Source organism: Ambystoma mexicanum, chromosome 2p (genome assembly GCF_040938575.1).
Source record: "Ambystoma mexicanum isolate Mex_15411 chromosome 2p, UKY_AmexF1_1, whole genome shotgun sequence".
Taxonomy (NCBI): Eukaryota; Metazoa; Chordata; class Amphibia; order Caudata; family Ambystomatidae; genus Ambystoma; species Ambystoma mexicanum.
Window position 1 is genome coordinate 1,286,924,756 of NC_090923.1, and position 21,968 is coordinate 1,286,946,723.

The window sequence follows — 21,968 nt, forward strand, 5'->3', positions numbered from 1 at the left end:
AAATTTCCAAAGTTCACAGTAAACACATCAGTTGGCGGAAAGGTGATAGATGTCAAGGGTTCCCAACACTGTAATGGTTCACGGGAAAGCAATTTGTGCTTACCGGTTAGCTGGATCTTGAGTCATGCAGCTGGGTCCCAGGAAAGCGAAGCGGTCTCGGATGGACACCGAGGCAACCGACGGAAACTCGTCTGGGCCCCGGTGAACTGAATGGAAGCCCATTGTTAGGTTGACAGTCTGCATTCAAAGGAGTAGATGTAGAGCTGGACATGTAACGGAATACACACGTGCCGTACTGTACTCAACCAGAAATCGGGTCCGCAGTACAAAAAACGATAGGAGAATGGAGGATCGGTTCAGCGTTCCAGGTCGGCAACAGCGGTTCAGGACAAAGCCAAAGGGAGAGGCGAAGGCAGATCGGTTTGGAATTCCCAGGTCGGAAGCGAAATTAAACAGCAAGGAAAATTAACTGGGTCGAAGTAACGCTAATTGGAAGCGCCGCCGCAAAGGCTCTGGGTTCTTTTATTACGGCAAGGGGTGGGGCTTGAAAGTCCGCGTCGGCTTGGAAGTCCGCGTCGCGGTCAGCTGATTAATCACGTGATGTGACTGACATCTGGACACCAACACTCGTTTCTTAGGCAACCTCCAACGTTGCCAGAAAGGAGAAGCCCGATGTTTATAGAAAGACACGTTCCTTAACATGAGGATGCCGCAAGTGGCGTGGAACAGAGAGAGCCCTGGATGTAACAGTTAGGACAACGAGAATTGACTGTAACGTGTCAAATCACCTAAATGAACGAAAAATGTATGTTAAAATAGAAGTGAAATGCCCCGAAGACGCTCACTGCAGATCTTAGAATACTCAAAATCACATTGAGTGTAACAAGTGTTATCAAACTGTGAGATAGAAAAACCATAAAATTGGAGACCTCATTTTGGTAAATTGTGAGATAAAAGCAACAAAATTGGGGAGGCAGTGTTGGTTAGATAACACCTTATGTTATATTGTTGTTACACAAAAATGTTTAATGAAAATTCTACAATTTATACTTTTGGTTGTTATGCAACACTACACACCATATATAGGCACGGTGTCAGTAAGAGGAAACATTTTTTGTTCTTGAGCATGGGATCCGAGTAACTAAATTGGTTCCCTTGGGTTATAGGGTATTTGAGAAACAAAAGACCTTTAAGATGTTTATCAACCATGATTTATGAAAATGCAATTCATCAATATGCTGGTAAATTACTGGAATTATGAAAATGTGTTACAACCAACACATTTTGAATATTTGAAATAAATTCAAATAATTACAAAATAGTATGAGAATTGGTTGTGCTGCTTTTGATGTTACTATTCAAGAAAATAACAAGATATTTTGTCAGGGATCCATTTTTAGGTTATCGCTTTGATCTCATATTCCATTAATGAGTGCTAAATGACTCCGGAAAGTAGCTCAAACTTGTGCTATGTTCTAATATTTTCATTATCTCAAATTCTAATAATGTTCTTTAGGAACTGCCAACTTGCACATCATTTCTATCTGTTTTATTTATCAATTGTTTCATAATTCCTCTATTCTAGTTTTGTTTTACACATTTTTAAATCTGGGTTCACTCTGAATGTAATGTCTGTTCAATTTGTGTTTACATGCCACTGTAGTGTTCACCAGCCCATCTAGCCTTTAGATATTTCAACCCTTAGCCACTCTCTCACAATACCCTGAATTCATACATCTGGCAACATGTTTACAACTTTACAACAATAGATTTCTTTGCTGTTTATACCCTGAGATTTGTAGATCTGTCTAACCTTTAATTTGTCCATTCTGCCCTTGCCAAGTAGTCCAGTCATATGGCTGAGAATCGACTTACAATGGACATGATATGGAAATTAAAGAAGGCAATATTAGAAGAGAAGGGAAAACATTTATGCATTGTGAAAATTGATGAGTTCATGTCATATTGTATGCCCACATTAATTATAGCTGATGTCTTTAGCGTTTAACCATTTTCGTAGGCAATGAGCTGTTAAATACACTGCTTGCCCCATTGTCTTCACGTTTTTCTTGAGGTAGAAAACCTTGCCCTCTTCCTACAACACCCCACCATCCAGCCCCACGAAACTGTCCTTTGGGGAGTGAGCTTCATTGGGCAGACAGCGAATTATTGGAAAATGTCCCCCATAATTGCATGTGAAACAGTTTCTTTGGCAAGTTGTGCTGTAAAATGTTCTCAGATGGACATTTATCTTAGCTTGCCTAGTTGAGATACTAGAGTGGATTTGCTAGATTGCCTCACTTGCTTAAATTCGGAAACTACCATTGACGGGGATTGGATGTATTTTCAATATATTTAGGTATGTGAATCCAGAAAAGATTATGGGTTGGGTTTATGCTATAGGGAGATGCTAAAAAGGGAATATTGGCTTTAGCCATCCAAAGCAGTTGAAGTCAGATTTCAGCACATAGGAGATATGTAGGAATCAGATAATTTCATACTTTGCTGCAATTGTTTTCTGTGATGACGGTTGAAGTGTACATAAACGTGATTGCTTTCAAATTTCTTACATCCATTTTGTTTCTTTTCTAGATTAGGAAGTCAGATTGTTTCCTGGAAGCCAGAAGTTGTTCCTCCCACTCCAGAAAATTTACAAAGTGCTTGGAAGTATGTTTCTTTAGATCTGTTGTTCTACATTTGGCAATGTTGAATTGAATAGATGTGCATGTAAACTTACAGCAGTTTTTCTATATTTGGTTGAACATAAGTGCTACTTTATGTGGTTACTGTAGTTGTGTCCTTAATTCTCAAGGACAGCTAAGACATACCTATTATAAATTGGATTTTAAGATTGCCATCATTCAGAGCTGACCTTTTGGTACCACACCTTCGGATGCCCATTTTTTAAATGACGTTCTGTATCCATTACAAACTTCTAACTTGAACACTGATATCTGCATGGTTGTTTGATTGTCCTCATATGGAAGGAATAGAAGGGGAGGTGTCAGAATTCACTGCCCCCACTATTGTGTCAGAGTAATGAAGAATATGTTGACTGCTTACTAGCAATCTCCATCGCCCCATGGCTCACTCTTTATAAGCCTTTACTACATGAGTCTTTGCTTAGAAAGAAAGCAATCTCATTAGTATGTTGTTTAGTTGATGTTGCACTCAGTAGTCCACATAATGCATCATTACAGCTGCTTCAGAGCGCATAATCTTTTCATGTCAAGCCAGATGTTGTGCTTCGCATGAGACTCTTACACCATGGGTGTGGAAAAGGCTTGCTTGAATAATCAGATTTTTAATTTTGTCCTGAATAAGAAGCAATTGTCAATTAGCCTAGTTTCCTCAGGGAGTGCATTCCAGAGGGATGGGTACACACAGTGTTCATTACATTTGACAAACCCGTTTGCAATTGTTTCCCCTTGCACTGGGCCCCCTTAACATTAACACCAACCAAACAGTGGCAGTTCTTTGACCAGCATTGTGGTGGGTTTGTGAGGGAGGAGTGTCATGTTGTTAGTGTAAGAGACAGGAGGAGGTGTACGAGTGGACATTCCACATGACCTTGGAAGCCTTATAGGACACATGATTGTCCCGATTTGTCGTAGCTTTGTGTTTCCCAGTTGCGAGAGTAAGGAATTTTATCCTGAAGACAAGTAATATGTTGTTGCTGGTTCTGCTGTAATTGTGTTTGGTCATGCCCGATCTTTGTGAGTTTACCCTGACATACTGTAGGGAAATCATTGTCAGCAGCATTTCCCTTCTTGTGGCTCAGTGAACAAACATGTTTTCTGCATTTACAGAACGTCAGTCATCCAGTGTGCATAGTCACCCTGCTATGAAGTTCCAAATATTAATAGCTGTGTTGTACTATGGGACCATTACTAAAACAGCCTTGCTGAATTGAGGCATCTTGCTCAGAACGCAAGGGATGAACTTTGCATTGACTGCTATGCACCTGCCTTTTACGGCTCAGTGGGCAATGCAGTAGGTTTTGAATTGGATCCTACATTTGACCTGATGTGTTTTATACTCTCTGGAGATGATACAAAAGGACTTCTAGGAGAAGGAAGTAGCGTCTGTTGGGCTAGTCCAGTCTTGAAAGTGTGATGACCGCCAGTGTTTTCTTTGGGAATAACAAGTATGGAATGTTGTTTCAAACGAATATTAGGGGAAAGAAGCAGCTTCTGACTACAGCTTTGACTTGTGGTTCAAAGCTAAGGGGTAAATGTAAAATCTGAGTGTTTTAAATATTCTGGTGGCTGATGGTAGTCTCCCATCACTTCTGGGCAAGAAATAGTTATGAAGTTCATTACGTTGGTGTTAGGGAGAATTCTCTTATAAGGCTAATTTCCCAAACCTAGTGAGTCCCCCAGCAGCTTTGCTGGATTTTTGGGGTTTGTTTTTTTCTCCGCCTAAGAGTGAGACTCTTTTACTCCCACTCTTAAACATAATTTGAGGTATGTATTTGACTTATGTGCTTATGGGCTATGGGGTTTGTTTTTACTCCATAGGGTATCATCTGTTTTTCTGTATGTGTGGTACACAGCACCCTCAGTGCAGTACCACAGGGGTGTCACAGTGACCCCCAAACACAGACTCCATACCCTGGGACTGACTACTGTCTCCCAGGGCATGTAAAATCACCATTGACTTTACTAGTCCTAAATTGTGAACAAAACCAGTACAAACCATCATATTGTGGAAGTACTGGTAATGGTTAATTGGATTGACCCTGGGTCTGTTTTCGAGGGGGCACTGTCCCGTCCCCCCTCGTCGAGTTTCTGGCTGGTGGCAGTGGTTACCACCGGAATATTCTCTATGGGATTTTCCCATTGATTTGAAACGCACAACTTTTTGGTGCAATGTTAAAGATACCGCTGGTTTATTTATTTAATATTAAATCACTGGTTGTTTTTTTTTTGCCAGAACTCGATTCTAAAATGGCGTTTGTGTCCGTCTCTGTAACTCTGACTAAGGTCGAGCCCTTTGTTCCACTATTTTGGCGGGCTTCTCCACAGAAGCCATCCAAATGGTGCCACTCTGTCTGGGTTCCACAGGAAGGGTGGAGGGGGGAATTGGCACCCTGGACTGCGTTGCCTTAGCAACCCAAGTCGCATTCTACTCTGATTGGCCCAGTGGTGAGCCGGCTGGCTCACCACTTAGCATGTGTGATTGACAGCTAGGCTGTTGAATGGGGTTTTTCTGCATAAAATCAGGGCCTTTGGGACTGGAACTTCAGAAGTCGCCACAGGACCTAAGAATCCGAAGAGGGAAGAAGCTGAGCCACCTGCAACGACGCCACCACCGGTGAAGCCCTGCTGCAACTACATCACCACTTTCCCGATGACAAGAGAAGATCTTCTGCTGGACGAGTCTTCTTCCCCTGAGCTAGTTGGATCAACCAGTTCGCCCTTTTCACCTTCCAAAGACGGCTCTTGGTCGAATCGCCGGTGCCAAGCACCCCGGCGATCGGATAGCCAAGCTCACCACTTTTGACTGCGAATAAAAGGACCACACCTTTTAATCGGGAACTCCGCGGCTGGTTTCATCCCTGTGCAGTGCAACGACTCCACGTTCCCTCCTCGACGAGATCTTCTCTTCCCCTGGGCGGAACCATGAACTTCAACCACTGCCAGGAACAACTGCCCCCGCTGGAGCTTCCTTTCTCTTTAAGGTACTGTGTCCTACCTGGCCTCCCTTTCTACAGATTGCTAAAGGTGACCCTTAAATCATTGGCTTCTAAACTGGGTTGGCTCCAGGCCTTCTAACTATATCTTTTGAATCACCCCAACCTCTTTTAAACACTCTGCAAAGACTTTCAGTGCACTTTAAACCGTGTGATCCTGGGCACATTTCGCTTTGCTCCCTTTAAAGTGGGCCTGGCCTATGAACTTTGGCTCTACAGGATAACCTGCCTTTTCTCCCTTGCTATGAACTCTTAAAAGTGTTGGGAACTGTTTTATTCTATGCTCTGTCTTTTCTCTCCCTTTTTAACCTTAACTATTGGAGTGTCATCTAGGCTAAGCGCTCACTTCTGTCTTAACAACGAGTAGTGCTTTAACCCTGACTTGTCTGATAGTTATTGAGGGAGGTGTCTATACTTTACCTGACTGTGTTTTAACTTGCTTTTGATTGAGAGTGCTAGTATATGCCATAAAGTGTGTTTTAGATAAATAATTATATACTTTTTATACAAAGCTCTGGTCAGTGTTTGTTTGCTCTACTGTGTTTTGGCCCTATTGTGTATACTCTGCATACTGCCCTACTCTTCTTGAGAGAAGTCTGACTGCTCAGCCACAGCTACCAGGTAAATCTGGGTGGTGCAGACTGCTACCAATTGGGTTTACTGCTTACTCCTGTAGTCTTAATCTTTTTGCAGTGTTCCCCAAGGGAACTGCACAGGATTCTGCCTAACAGTTGGTATGGCAGATCATGATTTCAGTTTTTTTGGGATTGATTTCTGTTTGTCTTTTGCCATCCAGTAGACTATTATTGATAAGCCTCTGGCTAGTTCCTGTTAACATTCTTTTGGATCCCGGGATAGCTTATAGAAAATGTGTGTGTTGCCTGCATAGTTCTACCAATCATACCCTTGCTCATAATAATGAAGGCTACTAATGATTTCTAGGAATGGGACCATGCAGATGTTGAAGAGGAGAGGTAACAGACTAGATTCCTAAGGTACACCAAGTGCAGTGTTGCAAGGGTTGATTTGAATGGCTTCCATGTAGGTGGTCTTCTTCCTTTTGGAAAGAAACAATGTCCGTATTGAGTATAGCAGGAATTCGGTGTATAAGCTGAACATTAAGAACACTGAAGCCATGCCCATGTCAGTGAGTTTTTGTATATTATTTTACATTTATGGCAGCACACAAAACCTTGTAGTGCCTAGATACTAGATAAAGTTACAGGCAGGTAATAAGTTGCATGTTTACAAAATGGCTACAAGGTGAGGAAATAGGTTAAATGGTTACATGCCACTTACGAGATAGGGGGTGGAAGAGCAATACCAATGTGGTACAAACATTGAAGGATGATTCTGCAGTGCAGGGAGCTTAGCTATAAGCCCAAAACAGGGACCTTCTAATGCCAAGTGGGCGTGTGAGAATGCACCAAGCCAATATACAGTGAGCAGAGACAACCAAGTGTTACACACTGGTAGAACTGCACCCAGAGGACCTCTGGGGGCTAATCAACAGTAAATAATGGTATGGTATTGTGATAACGATTTTATTGCAGGAATGGCATATCAGTTGAGTGATAGGAGCGAGAGTTGTTGCAAGGGTCAGGTTCCCAATCAGCAAATCTAGCGAAAATGCTCCAGCATAGGGTCTGGCACATATTCACATGCTCGTGAATATTTGCCGTTGTCAGACTGGGAATCCTCAATTAAAAAAGTCTTGCAAAAACTAAAAACTGCCCTTCTAGCAACAACCAATCACTGTAGGCTGGTGCATACTGCACCCATCCAATGACATCTCCCTAAGGCCCACCCCTGGAAGCCATCTTCAGATTCTTACCGCACACCTCGGTGCTGGGAGTCCTCTATAGATGCTCTACGAGCAAAACATCTACTCTTGCATTTTTTGACAAACATCAATTTTTGGCTCAAAACATTCAGTTTTGCTGTCCGATATCCAATCCGGCAATGGGGCTGCGTTCGCCAGTGAAGACTTGACCGCTACACCGTCAGATCTTCGTTTCACGTTTCAAGGCCTAGTTGAGGCCTACTTCATGCCTTGCCATGTCCGAAGAGGGAAAGAGGTGCCTGTTTAAGCTCTGCGCCAGATGTGGCTTGTGTAACAATGTGGAAGACAAGCACTCGAGGTGCCTGTATTCTCTACACCCCGATCACGATGAGGATGGCTGTGAAATCTGCCAGGGTTCCCCCGCGAAAACTGTGTGACAGTTACAGCAGACTGGTGGTTTGACTGAAGGAGAAGGGTGCGGCTCCTGGGAGTTTGCAAGCTTCTTCCAGATCCAGTTGTCCACTGGCACATTCTCCCTCTGGTAAGAGGTCGAGATCCACCAAGGAGGCTCCCTCACAGGAGACCCATAAAAAGCTGAAGCGGCACGCTGTGCATCCGACAGCGGTTGCCGTTACTGCAGGACCCAGTCCGGAGTGTGGCCGCTCGCCCCTCACCTTCGCCATCGACTGCAAGCTTACCGGTGAGTGGAGTATGTGGAAAATCGTCTTCATCGAAGAATAGTGTTTCTTCGAAGCATAAGACAAAGTAGAGAACCTCGCTGTGAAGTGGCAAGGTCTTCATCAAAACACTTGTTGTCAGCGAGATCAGTGGCGATACACAGATAAGTGCCCCAGACGACGAGACCTCCAGTTTCCACTGTGTCAACGGTGAGACCCTCGTCAATGCCTACCCTGTCGACGACCGCCTCGTCAGCAGTGAGAGTCCCTACAACAACCCCCCTGATGGCCCTGTTGACAACTGACGAATATGACAACATCCGCGCCTTCGTCGATGGCATCAGCGACAACAAAATGGTCTACGAGAACAATCCTTTGTACTTGACCAACGACTGCCACGCCAACCACAACTGCGCAGTCAGTAAAGTTCCCAATCCTGTCTCTTCCTCAAAAAGGGGAGCAGGATACGAGAGGCAACGACCCAGTCAGTACGATTTACAGTTCTGATGAACAATTGCAGGAAGGCTGTGTTTCAGACCTGGAGGAGGACAACCCCAGGGTTCAACCCTTGAGGATGCATTTTCATCCGGTGAAATCATTGGAGGGTGCTGGCCTGTCGAGAGACGCACCATCCAGTTCTAGGGATTTGTCCCTGGACATCTTAACTACCCTACACACTTGTGTGGCAGAAATACAACAGTGCCTCCCTCCACAGCTGGCTCCAGGGGAACCGACCCCAAAGGACAACCTGCGAAGACCAAGATATATACCTCGCCAATCTATTCCTAGACAGGCAACACCACCTATATTGGAGGACCCACCCCTCACAGACACAGCTGCGGAGCATACAGCCGATGACTTCATAACAGCCGATGATGCAACGCTAAACGCAGAAGACACCCCCATGGCGTCCCATCCGGACGAAGTGGGTTCCTTCCAATCCATGTTGGCAAGGGCTTCCACCTTGTTTAATTTGGTACCGAGGAGAAGGAGGGATTCTTGTATGAGAGAAGAGACTCATTCAGAAAGACGGTAACTTCAATTCTACTCCTGGATGACGTGTGGGAGGAGGGCGTGGCTCTGATGAAGGCCCTGAACTCAGCTCCACTTAGACTGGATAGGCTCGAGAACAAGTACAGGCTTCTAGACTCGGCACCCAAGTGCCTAAGACCCCAGCCCTCCCCAGACTCTGTGATCTCAGCTGCAGCAAGCAAGAGGTCGGCAAATTCATCGTCTTAAGTCTCTGGTCCCCCCGAACCAAGTGACGCCATGGGCAAGCACATTATATATACAGCCGCCTCGGCTGATAAAACTGCAAACACCCTGGCAATACTGGCACGCTATGATAGAGATCTATGGTATAAGATGTGCCCAATCCTTGATTTTCTCCCCAACGACAAAAAGGCGGAGGCCCTAGCTCTATTTCAAGAAGGGGAGGTAGCATCCCATCATGCCATCACTTGTGGTAGACTCCGGCTTCCGGCAGATGGATAATGGAGTGGCTTTGAGAAGACTAGGATGGCTCAAGGCCACAAACCTCAGGCAGGACGTGCAATCGAAAGTCGTCAATACGTCTTTTGACAGGGAGAACCTGTTTGGCAAGGCTGTGGTTGATACATTGCAGGCTATAAAGACAGACACAGAAATGGCTAGGTCCCTGGGGACCCTCCAACAACGGCGAACATCGTCCTTTCGTTCAGTCCATCGAAAGGCTACCCAACATCCTCCTACCTCACCCCTCCCGCTTTTCATCTCAAGAGTTGTATAGAGGCCGGTCGCAGGCTTTTGGAGGGGGAGCGCAACGCCTGCTTCGTCCACAAGCAAAGGCACAAACGTCCAAGCAAGACTGACCAGGCACAGAACCCCACTTTTGAACCCCTGTGGGGTGCTGCTTAACACAATTAGTCAAGGAGTCGGAGAACATCATCACTGACAAATGTTTGCTAGACATAGTGCGCCATGGGCATACCCTGGAATTTGAACACAAGTGTCCACACATTCCTCCAGTGGCAAAGAGGGAGCTGCACAACCAAAAACTGCTGTAGGAAGTGCAGGCAATGTTGAAAGAAGGAGCAATAGAACACGTTCCCCCTCAATGCCGAGGTGCCAGAGTATACTCCAGATACTTTCTAGTCTGAAAGAAGTCAGGAGTATGGCGCCCAATCCTCCATCTGCGGCGCCTCAACAAGTACCTAAAGTCTCTAAAGTTCAGGATGGTAACATTACAACAGGTATTCGACCAACTGGAAAAAGGGGACTTCATGGCAACATTAGACCTAGAGGATTCCTATTTTCACATTCCCATACATCAAAAGCACAGAGTATTTGCGCTTTGTGGTCTTGGGGCGTCATTATCAATTCAAGGTGCTTCCTTTTGGGCTAAAATCAGCACTGAGATTGTTCACGAAGTGCCTGGCACCAGTTTTAGCCCACCTGCGCCTCAAAGGCATTCATGTCTAATCATACCTAGACGACTGGCTCATCCGATCCCCTGCTCAAGATCTGGCAGTGCAGCATTCAGAGGAAATCCTCCTAACAGTTCTGGGGTTTTCGATCAACTATCCAAAATCCTGGCTGGTGCCATCGCAAGACGCACTGTTTCTGGGTGCTCGGCTCAACACAGTGACATCCCTGGCGTTCCCCTCAGAAGCGAGTGTAGCGTCCATTCTGGGCAAGGTCCGTCAAGTTGTACCTAGGGATGATGTCACCTGCATTCCCCTGATTCCCTTCTGCCGACTCCAGATGAGGCCTCTACAAGAATTCCTGGATGCCAGGTGACTCCAGGTCACAGGCAAGTGGACAGACAGGATTGCACTCAACAAGGAATTCAGAAAAATCCATTTGTTGGTGGGGGGTGTGCAGGCACCCACCCAAGGGGCCACGTTTCAAGACCTGCCGTTTCAAGCAACAGTCACACACAGACACCACTTTGAACAGAAGGGGGCCCAAACCGGCCAGTCTCACGCCAGGGGGCTCTGGCGTCTGGAGGAAAAGACCATGCACATCAACATCCTCGAGCTACGGGCCATGTGATGGGCTCTAAAATCCGTCCTGCTGCTTCTGCAGGGGCAAGTGGTGAGGATTTTCTCAGAAAATACGACTACAATGTTCTACATCGGGAAGCGGGGCAGAATCCTCTCTTCGGCTCTCTCCGTGGAAGCACAAGGCTTGTGGCATTGGGCCATTCTTCAGGGCATGTTTCTCATACCTTTCCACCTAGCTGGCATGAACACGTTTGCGGACTCGCTCAGCAGGGAGCTGCGATCCTGCCACGAATGGGAACTGCAGCAATCACGTCTTTTCAGTATGTGGGGCATACCCCAGATCGACTGTTAGGCAGAATCCTCTGCAGTACCCTTAGGGAACACTACAGACAATTAAGTCCACAAGTGGTAGTACAATTTCACCTTTGGTACAAGCCTGTACTACACAGTTATAGTGGTAGCAGTAGCGGAGCAGCCAGAGTTATCTCAAGAGCAAATGAGCAGTAATAGGGATTACGCCAAGGACTACAATCACTGTGACTCAAACAAACACTGACTCAAGGTTTCAGGTTAAAAAAAATATAAGTACATTTATTTTTAAACCATCTATTCACAAAACACTTCACTTCTATTAAACAAAACCACACTCTAAACATACCACACACAACCAATTCCTTTGGTTCAGGTCAATTCAAGGTAAGTACATTGGGATTTGACAGACCGGTGTTGTGAAACAAAATACGTCACCGGGGTTTAAGCAGTGCTCACTTTTTGACAGTAATGACAGTTCGGTCTTACGAAAGAAAAGCATACCCGCGCGAAGAATTGTAACCGTAGGCAAATCACATTTAGCAAATTTAATAAAAACCAAGGAATAGGGGATAAAAATCATAGGCAATACTTTTGTCAAGGCACTCGAATCAAAGGACGTGTTCTAAAATACAGATAGTCAATAGGCCTGCGCCAGTGTCAAATGAAGCAGGGCTCTGTTGTCGAGGATCACACGATTAGAACAGTTCGAGATTAACGTTGCCAGGAGTACTTGGATATTGTCAAAGGGAGGCAAAAACTATAAGAGGGAAGGAAGAAAGGACAAGTCTTTGGCAAGGAAAAGGGTTCACTCCGAGTCCTCAAGGTCGGACGAAGAGAATGACCAAATGGACACAGTACCTTATTTGAATGAAGAAAGCTGGTGCCACAACAGTTGTTCCTGGTAGTTCCTGCAGACTCACGGTTCCTGGAGCTTCAGTCGTGGGGACAAGAAGGACGTCATCTGGAGCGATCTGCACTACCCAGGTATGAGGCCAGCAGCAGCAAAGCAACAGTGAATAAAAGGTGCACTCCTTTAAAACAGGAGAGGGCTCTTCTGATGGCTATCCGGACCACTACAGTTTCGTGCAGCGATTTCGACCCAGGAGAGGATTCTCTGGCTGTAGAAAGGTGAGCTGGTTGATCCCACCGGGCTCAAGGGAAGAAGACTCTGGACTGGATCTTCTCTGTCGTTGAAGGGTAGATAGCTCAGGACTGCAGCAGGGCTTCACCTGGACTCGGGAGTTGCAGCAGCCGTCTTCTTCTCCGCTTCTCTTTAGTTCTTGTAGTTCCAGTGGCGACTCTGACTTCTAGCCCAAGAGTTCTGTCTTTTATTCCAAAATCCCCCATTCACACAGCCTGGCTGTCAATCACACCGCAGGGGGGTTGTCCAGCCCAGACAACCACCTCAGCCAATGGACACAAAGTGCGACTTGTGTCTCCAAGGAGACCCTTGCAGGGGGTTACTTAACCTCTCCATCACATTCAGCCCACCTAGACACCCAGACGCCAAAGGAGGGCTTCTTTGCAGAAGCCCGCCAAAGGAAGGTGAACAAAGAAGGCAAACCTGGTTTGCCGCGCAAAGTAAAACACAAGAAGGATGTTAATACAAAGAAATGGTGACTAAACCTGACCGGAGCCAAAATAAAATATATTTGGTCAAGCAGGTTTATGTTCGAGGCCAACACAATAGCCTAAAACAGTACCACGTTTATATACTATAATCGCGGTAGAAAAGTTAGGGTAGATACCACTGCCACCAGTCAAGTCTTGGTGTTAAGGGAGTGAAACAAGGCTCCAGGAGGTACAGACAAAAAGGGATACGAGTTAACCCTTTCCAATACTCCATGTATGTACTGGGTCTGTAAGTTAAATGACTACATAAAGTAAATGGCAACTTTACCGGTTTATGGAGGACAGTAGTCAGCCCCAGAAAAATGGAGTCAGTGGGAAGTCTTAGAGACAACCCTGTGTCAATGGACTGAAGGTGCTGTGTAACGCACACAAAGTTGGGCTCATGGAGTGGTGTGGCTCCAGAGCCCAAGATCACACAAACAGTAGAAATGCACATGGCAAAACACATGTAAGAGTGGGAAAAAGGTTCACACTCCTACCAGGTGGAAAAAATAAACCCCAGAAATCCAGCAAAGCTGCTGAGGGACTCACTAGGTAAGGGAAATTAGCCATAAATGAGAATTCTCCCTAACATCGACCTGTTTGTGACAGCAGTGAATATGAAATGCCAGAGGTTCGCCAGCAGATTTCCCCAGCCGGGGAACATGGGGGATGCGTTCTGTTTCATATGGGGAAGGTCTCTTCCTTTACACGTTCCCCTCAAATACCACTGTGTGATCAACACGCTGAAACGTTGCGGCAGCAAGATGATCCTCATCCCCGCGGCCTATCTGTTAAACAGGACTGCTCTGCATGGCAATAGCACCAGCTGTCAGGTTGCCTCCTCTTCTGAACCTCCTGTCCAGGGAATGGGGCTCCAACTTGCATCATGACCCATGTCACTGAACCTCACGGCTTGGCTCCTGCAGCTCTAGAATTTGGACACTGACATCCCGCTGGACTGCAGGAAGGTCCTGGCAAAGGTTACAGCGTCTTCTATACTCCAGTGTTACAGCCACAAATGGAAGCGATTCACGACATGGTGCAGCGCCCAAAGGATCATTCCTTTTCGGGTTACAGTTCCACAACTTCTACCGTATCTGCCATCACTGGCCAAGTCAGGTCTGGCTCATGCATCCATCATGGTGCATTTGGTTGCCCTTTCCCGATACACACTGTCACCAGGCAGAGCGTTGTTGTGGTCGCACAGGCTAGGAAAGGAGTTCCTAAAGCGCCTCTTCACAATGTTTCCGCCTGTCAAGACTTCTGCCCCGGCTTGGGAACTCAACGTGGTGCTTACGAGGCTCTTAGGGCCTCCTGTCAAACTTTGCACCAAGCTTCTCTGAAGTTTCTCTCATTGAAGACCGCTTTCCTGGTGGCCATCAATTCGGCCAGATGGTTCGGGTAGATCCAGGCCTTATCTTACAAACACCCATGCCTATCCTTCCATGCTACAAAGGTGGTGCTGAGAACACATCCATCCTTCATCCCAAAGGTCCTGTCTGAATTCCACCTTAACGAACCTTTGATGCTTCCAGTCTTCTCTCCGAATCCTTCCTCATCCGCTGAAAAGGTTGCTGCATAGCTCATGCCTTAAAGTTCTATGTGGCACGAACAAATGCTTTCTGGAAGACATCTCAACTCTGTTAATTTTGGTCCTATGAATCATGGGAAGGCTCTGTAGAAAGCCTTCATATCCAGGTGGTTCTTTCGCTGCATTCTGCACGGTCACCATCTGGCGTTTTTCTCTGGGGTCCCCCTGCTGGACATTTCCAGGGCTGCTACTTGGAGGTCGCTACACATCTTCACAAGATTCTACTGTGTCAACAGGGATTCCAGGGAGGAGTCCAGAGTTGGCCAGGCAGTGCTGCACAACCTGTTTGTTTGAGGTGAGTCTGTTCCAGGGGTAAGTGTATTGCTTCTGTTGAGCCTTTCCACCTCCCGTGGTTGTGTATATCTACTGCTATGTGTGAGAAACCTGAAGGTGTCTCACCCGCTAATCCCCGCGTGGGATCTGTCATCCAGGTGGCCAGGACACAGCCACCACTTTTGGATCCAGTTCCTGGGGTGTAGACCATCGCGGGAGGATCACCTCGATGAGGGGTCTTCGGGGAGTGGAAGTGGGAGACTGGTTGGTGAGATGCAGTATCCTCTTCCCTGTAACACCTTTTCCCCATCCTACCAGGTAGGATACCTAGGACCTCAACTCCCCCAGCCCCCCCTTTCCCGACACAAACACTTTCTCACAGACAGTTCACAGTGAGCGACAACGGACTAACACCAGAGTCGTATACCTGACATGTCCCAATACAATGGTCAAGCAAGGTTAGGCAATTACTGACTATTACACACACCTGACTTCCATCACACTTCCCCGCACGGATAAAAGGTGAAGCACAAAAGCAAACTCTTAGCAAAGCAAAACACACCAGGAAACAGCAGTTCCAAGATGGCAGTTTAATACGAGGAGAAAGACGGCGAGACCAGAGAGGGTTGCAAGGAGAGAAGTTCCCTAGACTTTTAAAGACCGTTACTTTCATGAACCTTGGAAAGTAAGAAACCTAAGACCAAGAACTAAAGCTGATCAAACCTGTACAGTGTGTCGCAGTGTCATGATCACAGCAAGGAGCCTTAGAGTTACCCCTAAAAAGAATTGGACATCTGCCTATCACTGCTGGATGGTGGGACAGCAACACAGTGTAGTGGGTAGGTTACTATAGTCACTTCCTGACTCCACAACATGGCTCCTCTAATTGTTCTCCTTTTAGTTCAGAGCAGGTCGAGTGTTTAGCACTCCAGTGATATATAAGCCCCTTCCAGCTTGTGTTCAGGGCTTTGCGTCGTATCTTTCATGTTAACGCTTACCGTTGCCCAGATACTTCAGTCAACTTGAAAATAGCTATAGTTTTCACTTCACAGACCACAGTTACATTGTTGCAGTTATATTTCATAGTTTTCCTAGTCCGCTAATGTAAGTTCCTTTGTAATACGTATTTCTGTCACGGCGAGTTATTCGCAGTCCACGTTCCTTCGTTCCCGTCAGGCAGCTGGGCTGTGAGCGGTTGCTGTGTGAAGCCTTCCGCGCTCAGGAAAAGCTGCGGCCGGCTTCAGTCACTGCAAGTATTTCCCATAGATGTTGGCTTAATAGCTGTTCCTTGTTAGTTTGTTTTCGAGCGTTTTGCGTGTAGAATTTCACAACGCAATTCGTAGTGATTAGTTTTTCCATACTTTCATTTTTTATACGTTACTAGGCTAATTCAAAGAAGCTCCTTTCCTGATGCTTTAGTGTTTTATGTTCCTTAATCTTCCCCAGACACTATGTGGATTGGGTTAGGAACTCTATTCAGTAATTAGTACATTTAGCTCCACATTAGCTGTACTCTCACACTCCCTACTCCCCCCTAGGCATTTAACCATGAAGACATTTTAGGGAGGTTTACTTAGGTTCCTTTCTTGTCTCTTCTGTCACTTAGGAACTTTAAGTCAGGGTTAATAGTAATTCCACCCTTGGGTTTTGGGCAATAGTTTTTCAAGCCTCATTTCACGTTGTTAAGAGCTATAACCCTCATCCACTTATTAGTGCAAAATTCGACTCTCCATTCCAATAACTCCTCCGGATCGTGATTCTTCAGAACAAGAGCCCCTGCACAGATGCAAGATGGAGAGCCAACTACAAAAGTACATTAGGTAAGATAACTATTGTAAGAGAGTTTTAGCAAGGAAATAGAAATTAAGACAGTACTGCATTTAAAGTCTGTTCTGCACTCACACTAGGAAGTAATTGTGTATTAATAGGTTAACGCTTTCACTGAAGAAGTTGTAGATTGATGAACATCACTAGCTGAGAAGAGTCATTGACTTTGTTCCTTGTGCGTGTTCCCGCAGAGTTAAGGTAAGCGTTACACGCGGGTACCCTGTGCTCTGCTGCATCGATAACCGAGGCTGGGCGGAGCAATTGCTGCTGTGGTACTGTCCTTGGCTCCTTCAACAAAGCAGCATCGGCACAGCCGGTGAGTTGGAGAGACTGATACCAAACCAGCCTGTGTTTTGAACCAAGTTTGCAAGCGACAACATTGTATGGAGATAGCTAAGAGAACAGTGTATGAGAAGAATGTGATGAGCAACGCAAATATAATTGGAAAGCATCCAACGGATACTAAGTGTGAGAAAAAGGGGACATTGAGTTCGAAGTGGTCCTGCAACGGGTCAAGTTAAACCCTGTGCACATTCGAAAGTCTTTGATGGTTTAAGGTATTGGCCCGAGCCCAACTGAGGGAGACTAATTGGGAAATTGAGAGATCTGAGCTCGGCTGATGGTAATCCAGGGTGAACTGTGAGTCACCCGAGAAAGAATATTCTCTGAACATTGTAGTAAAGGGATCTGATCCCGGAAGGGAGGGGTCTAATGTTGAACTTCTGTTTTTGAAAGGGATCTGAGCCCGGCTGAGGGGGATCCAGAGTGAACAACCAAACTGAATGCTTCTAATAGGAAAATAACTTTTGCATCTTGTTTTTTGTACATCAGGCCCTCTGAATCAAGAAACTTTTTAAGTAAAGAGACTTGGACACAGAAGGTCCTGACGCTGGTAACTGATGCTGGTAATGGAACTGTCAATAAACAGAAAAAATATGTCCATAGAAAGATATATTTCTAATGATGTATCAAAATGTATTTAAAGTGATACAAAAAATGTGAAAAATTGTGAATAAATCACAAATTATTGAACACTAATCACTTAAACATAGCAAACAGCAGCAACAATATGCCTAAAATAGGCTAAAAATCATCACACATACTTGCCATTCATGGTGTAACTCATCATACCATGACAAACATCCAAAATGCTAAAAGACAAGAAAACCATGCTAAAAACATATGAGGAAGAGGAATTCATAACTGTTCCCCACAATGACAAACATTATTATTATGTTCACAAGCAATAGAATCAATTAACAAACAATCTATTGTCAGGGTGGATCAAATAAGGAAGAAGTACAAAGATCGCATCCCTGTAAAGTTTATCTCACGTAATGGAACTGTATCATCGTGCCGCAGAAGCCAGAGTGTGCTTTGCACGAGTGAACCGCCTTGCCCCGTGATCAAAACGTGAGGAAGGGAATCAAACGGCCCGAACATCCTGACATATCATTTTGTGAACACTGCCTCTCACTATTTGTAAATTAGCTATAAGGATTGGCAATAGTTTTTTTTTAGCATAGGCCTTTTTATTTTGACAAGACACCACTAGGACTGCCTTATTATTTGATGGCCGTAACTTGCTCCCATTTGTGGATTTAGGTTTAGATCGGCGTTTATCACACCCTTTTGAAAATTCACTAAACCACTTTGAACTGTGGTCACTTGTCGCTGTCTTACTGTTGATACCATGCCTTCCTTACATATGTAATCGTATTCATGAGCATGTAAATCCATGGCCCCATGCTGGAGAGGAAACAAGTTATTAACCTGCAACTGTTGTTCCCCAGCATGGATTCACATACGACCCTCCCTCCTTCCCCGCTTGGCTCTTCTGGGTTCATCCCGGCACCTTGCATGCTTTGAATCTGGAAATTGCCTCTAGGGGAGGGGCCTAGGGAGACGATCTTCATTGGAAGGGTGCAGTATGACCCAGCCTGTAGTGATTGGTTGTTGTTAGAAGGGCAGTTTTGAGTTTTTCCTAAAGCAAGACTGCTTTCTTTTTTTACCAAGATTCCCATTCTGACGACTGGGAATATTCATGAGCATGTGAACCCATGCCAGACCCGTGCTGGTCAGGTAAGTAACTTGTTCCTCGTTAAATAAATACTTTGGGATAGAGGCTGTGCAGTGCTGGATAAAAATCATGGCATGAAATCAAGTCTCTGATGAGCAGTGTATAAATGGATGGCAAAAGATGGCAGCTTTGCAACTGAACTCTTTTGGAAAAAGTTATTGTAAGAATATATGTCTTCACAAATTTACTTTGTATCGAAGGCTAAAGAAAGATTTTTCTTTTTTCAGTTTTCCAACTGCTTCAATGAGGCATTCTCTTTGCAGACTGTGGCCAGAGCCCAGGAATTATCGTTTGTGTGTATGGATCTGGTTTGGGCTTTGTAAGGGGCTGCAGACAGCCCCAATGCACATGCTGGAACTTGTGTGAAGTTATGCATGTACATGAGTTGGCTGGCCATGATTGGGCAGCTGCCGTGAGTTGGAATGTTGTAGGTCCCCTGATAGGTGGGCTGGCATCACCACAGTCCTTGATTTCTTATTTCTAGAGCCATTCCTCAGTCGACCACTGGAGCTAAGTGTCCAATGCACGAGTGGCTACAGATGAATGCTGGAAGATTGCTGTTTGGACAACCATCGCCCAAGTCATCGACCCCCAAGCCAAAGCTCTGCCCTTCTATTGACACAGAAGACTTTCCACTGTGCCTTCCTCCCTTTAAACTGGTGGGCCTAACCAGATCTAAGTCCTCCCTCCCTCAGGTCGTGGGCCTGGAGCTGGTATCCAGCATCCGAAGAAGGAACTTCACATGTTGCCTAGACCTTGTGTAGCCGGTGCTGTGAATTACAAAGTGGATTCTCTGGGGTCATGGACATCTCTTCTCTGCTGCTGCTTCTCTGTAAAGGGAAGAGAAGTTCTACTGTAGCTAGAGTACTGAGCAGCCGTACAGATAAGGGGTGTATCAGCCATTTTTAATCCCTAGAAATAGGCAAATGCTACCAAAATATGAAATGAGGGAGTAAAAATACCCCTAACAAAAAATAGGAAACAGGCACAAAAGACTTTGTACCCCTGCTTTCACCCAAACAGCTCCATGGATATGTTTGGACCAGTAGTGAATGTAGTACCACAGGAAGAAACTGCTATTATTGCTGCCTGATTTGAAAAAGTAAACATGTATCTTTTGATGTGCATGTATATCTAGCTGCAATGAAATAATGACAAAAATATTTCACTTTTCCAGTTAAAACATATTTTTATTTGCCTTATAAAAATACTCCTGTTTTTGGAAATGGACTTAGATTTTTACTCCCCCAAAAAATCATTTTACTCCTAACTTTAAAAAAATAGGGAGTAAAATACCCCCACTTCAAAATCTTAACTTGAGTACTGGGCCTGAGGACCTGAGTTGTTGTGCCTGCAGGAAATGTGTGTGGTCACTTAATCATTTTGTCTGTGGTGTCCTGTGGATCCTCCCAATGTTGTGGGACTGAAAGCAGATGCTTTTCATCCCGTGCACACCTCTTGATCTTTGGAACCTTCAGGACACTGACAGAGAATGGAACCACTGATTTTCAAACCTCTACCAGTTCACCAGACCCAGCTGTCAATGTTTTCATATGAGGACCACTCTGCACCCACAATGCTTCGACCCCAACACTGAAACCTATGGCTAGATCAGTTGCCCCCAACAGCTTTGACTTACCTGGGGTCAATGTTTGTTCTGATCAAGGCTGCTTTGCACAGCTGTTTTGATGTCCCACTGGTCGCCGTATGCTTACATTGAGTGTAACGTCCTTTCCCCCAGCTTCACATGCCTTCCCTTGCCTTTGGTGTTGGAACCTAGTCATATGGATCCAATCTTGGGCTCCCCTGAATGACGGGGATTGGTACCTGCACGTTTCACAAACATACTTTTAAAATCATACAAATTGGGTCACTGACTAAAGTACTACTGCATTTTATTTCCTATGAAAGAACTTTGAGTAACTTAAAAAAAAAGTAGCCAAACGTGTTTGCTAACCATTAATTTAGTGGAATACTTGTTCTTCGGTTAGGGATTTGTTAGATCCCACCTGGATATGCTCAATGTCCCCGGGAGCAATGGTATAAAATACACCTAAACCAAGTCACTACGCTGCCCGTCACTCATAAGGGCAAGTAGAAGTATGGGGGTTGGGGAGGAGTAGCCCAGCAGAGGCAAAAGAGTATGGAATTAGAAATCGTCAACATTTTTGTAATAATCTCTGACCTAGGAATTGAGACAAAAAATGAGTGAGCATGAAAGACACCATCAATCTCACTTTCTTTTTGCTTTCTCAATCCCTGACTAATGAGTTAGGGCAGCCTCAGCAATGGGGATTCTTGAATGCAGCAGTAGGCTGGAGGTGACGCTTCCTTTGTGATAAAGATCAAATACTGTAGTAAGAAAAACAATGGCAAGTCCCATAAACAACAATAGAGTTTCCAGGTACGAAGCCGTGGAAAGAAGTTACTCCACAGGTTTATGCCGCCTTTTAGAAATCCTCCTTGCTTCTGGAAAAGAAAATGTATAATATCCTTGATCATCAAAAAAGCTGGAGCAGGGATGATGGGATGGAAACCAGATAGTGGTTGTTAAGAAAATCAATATTTTTGCTGCTTTCCATCCAGAGATATCAATGGGACACCCTACCTTTTGCTATTGGTTTTGAACCTTTCCCGCCTTTTGGAGGTAAGTGAAGCCTTTTTGCTCCACTTCCTTCACTAAGCTCTTCTGTTTTGGGGGCACTGATCAGTCATACGGCTATTAGTGCAGGAGAACATAGTAAAATTCCCTGTTTGTTTTTATCTGCACACATCACTGTCTGTGAAGTAAGATAGAGACGCTTTGGAGCTCATGTTCCTATTAACCGTAATGTAAATGGAAGGCATAAAAGCATTGAGTAAGGCTTTTAATATCTTCCATTCATGCCACGGCTAAATGTCAATCATTTGTACGGTGGAGAGGTGACGGAGCGCAGCTTGCGTTTCCGCCACCTCCCTTCCTCTCCGCAGTACAAATGCTCCAGCGTTTGTGTCAGCATGGCTTTCATGCCGGCACAAATGCTGGAGATCCCTATTGAGTCTGCCAGCTTTATGCACCAGCTTAAAGCAGGAGGCCTCATAAGGCAGATTTTAACTGCATTTCTGAACACTGCTTACCATGCAGGCATGGTA

At 45.2% G+C, this 21,968-nt stretch overlaps 1 protein-coding gene across 1 annotated transcript in view; it reads left to right on the forward strand.

The window, feature by feature from the left end:
- VWA3A (von Willebrand factor A domain containing 3A) overlaps window positions 1–21,968 on the forward strand; it is a 2,090,411-nt gene that overhangs the window by 854,897 nt on the left and 1,213,546 nt on the right. The window contains exon 18 of the mRNA XM_069645605.1: window positions 2,593–2,667. Coding sequence (XP_069501706.1) covers window positions 2,593–2,667 — 75 coding nt within the window. The remainder of the gene's footprint in view (window positions 1–2,592; window positions 2,668–21,968) is intronic.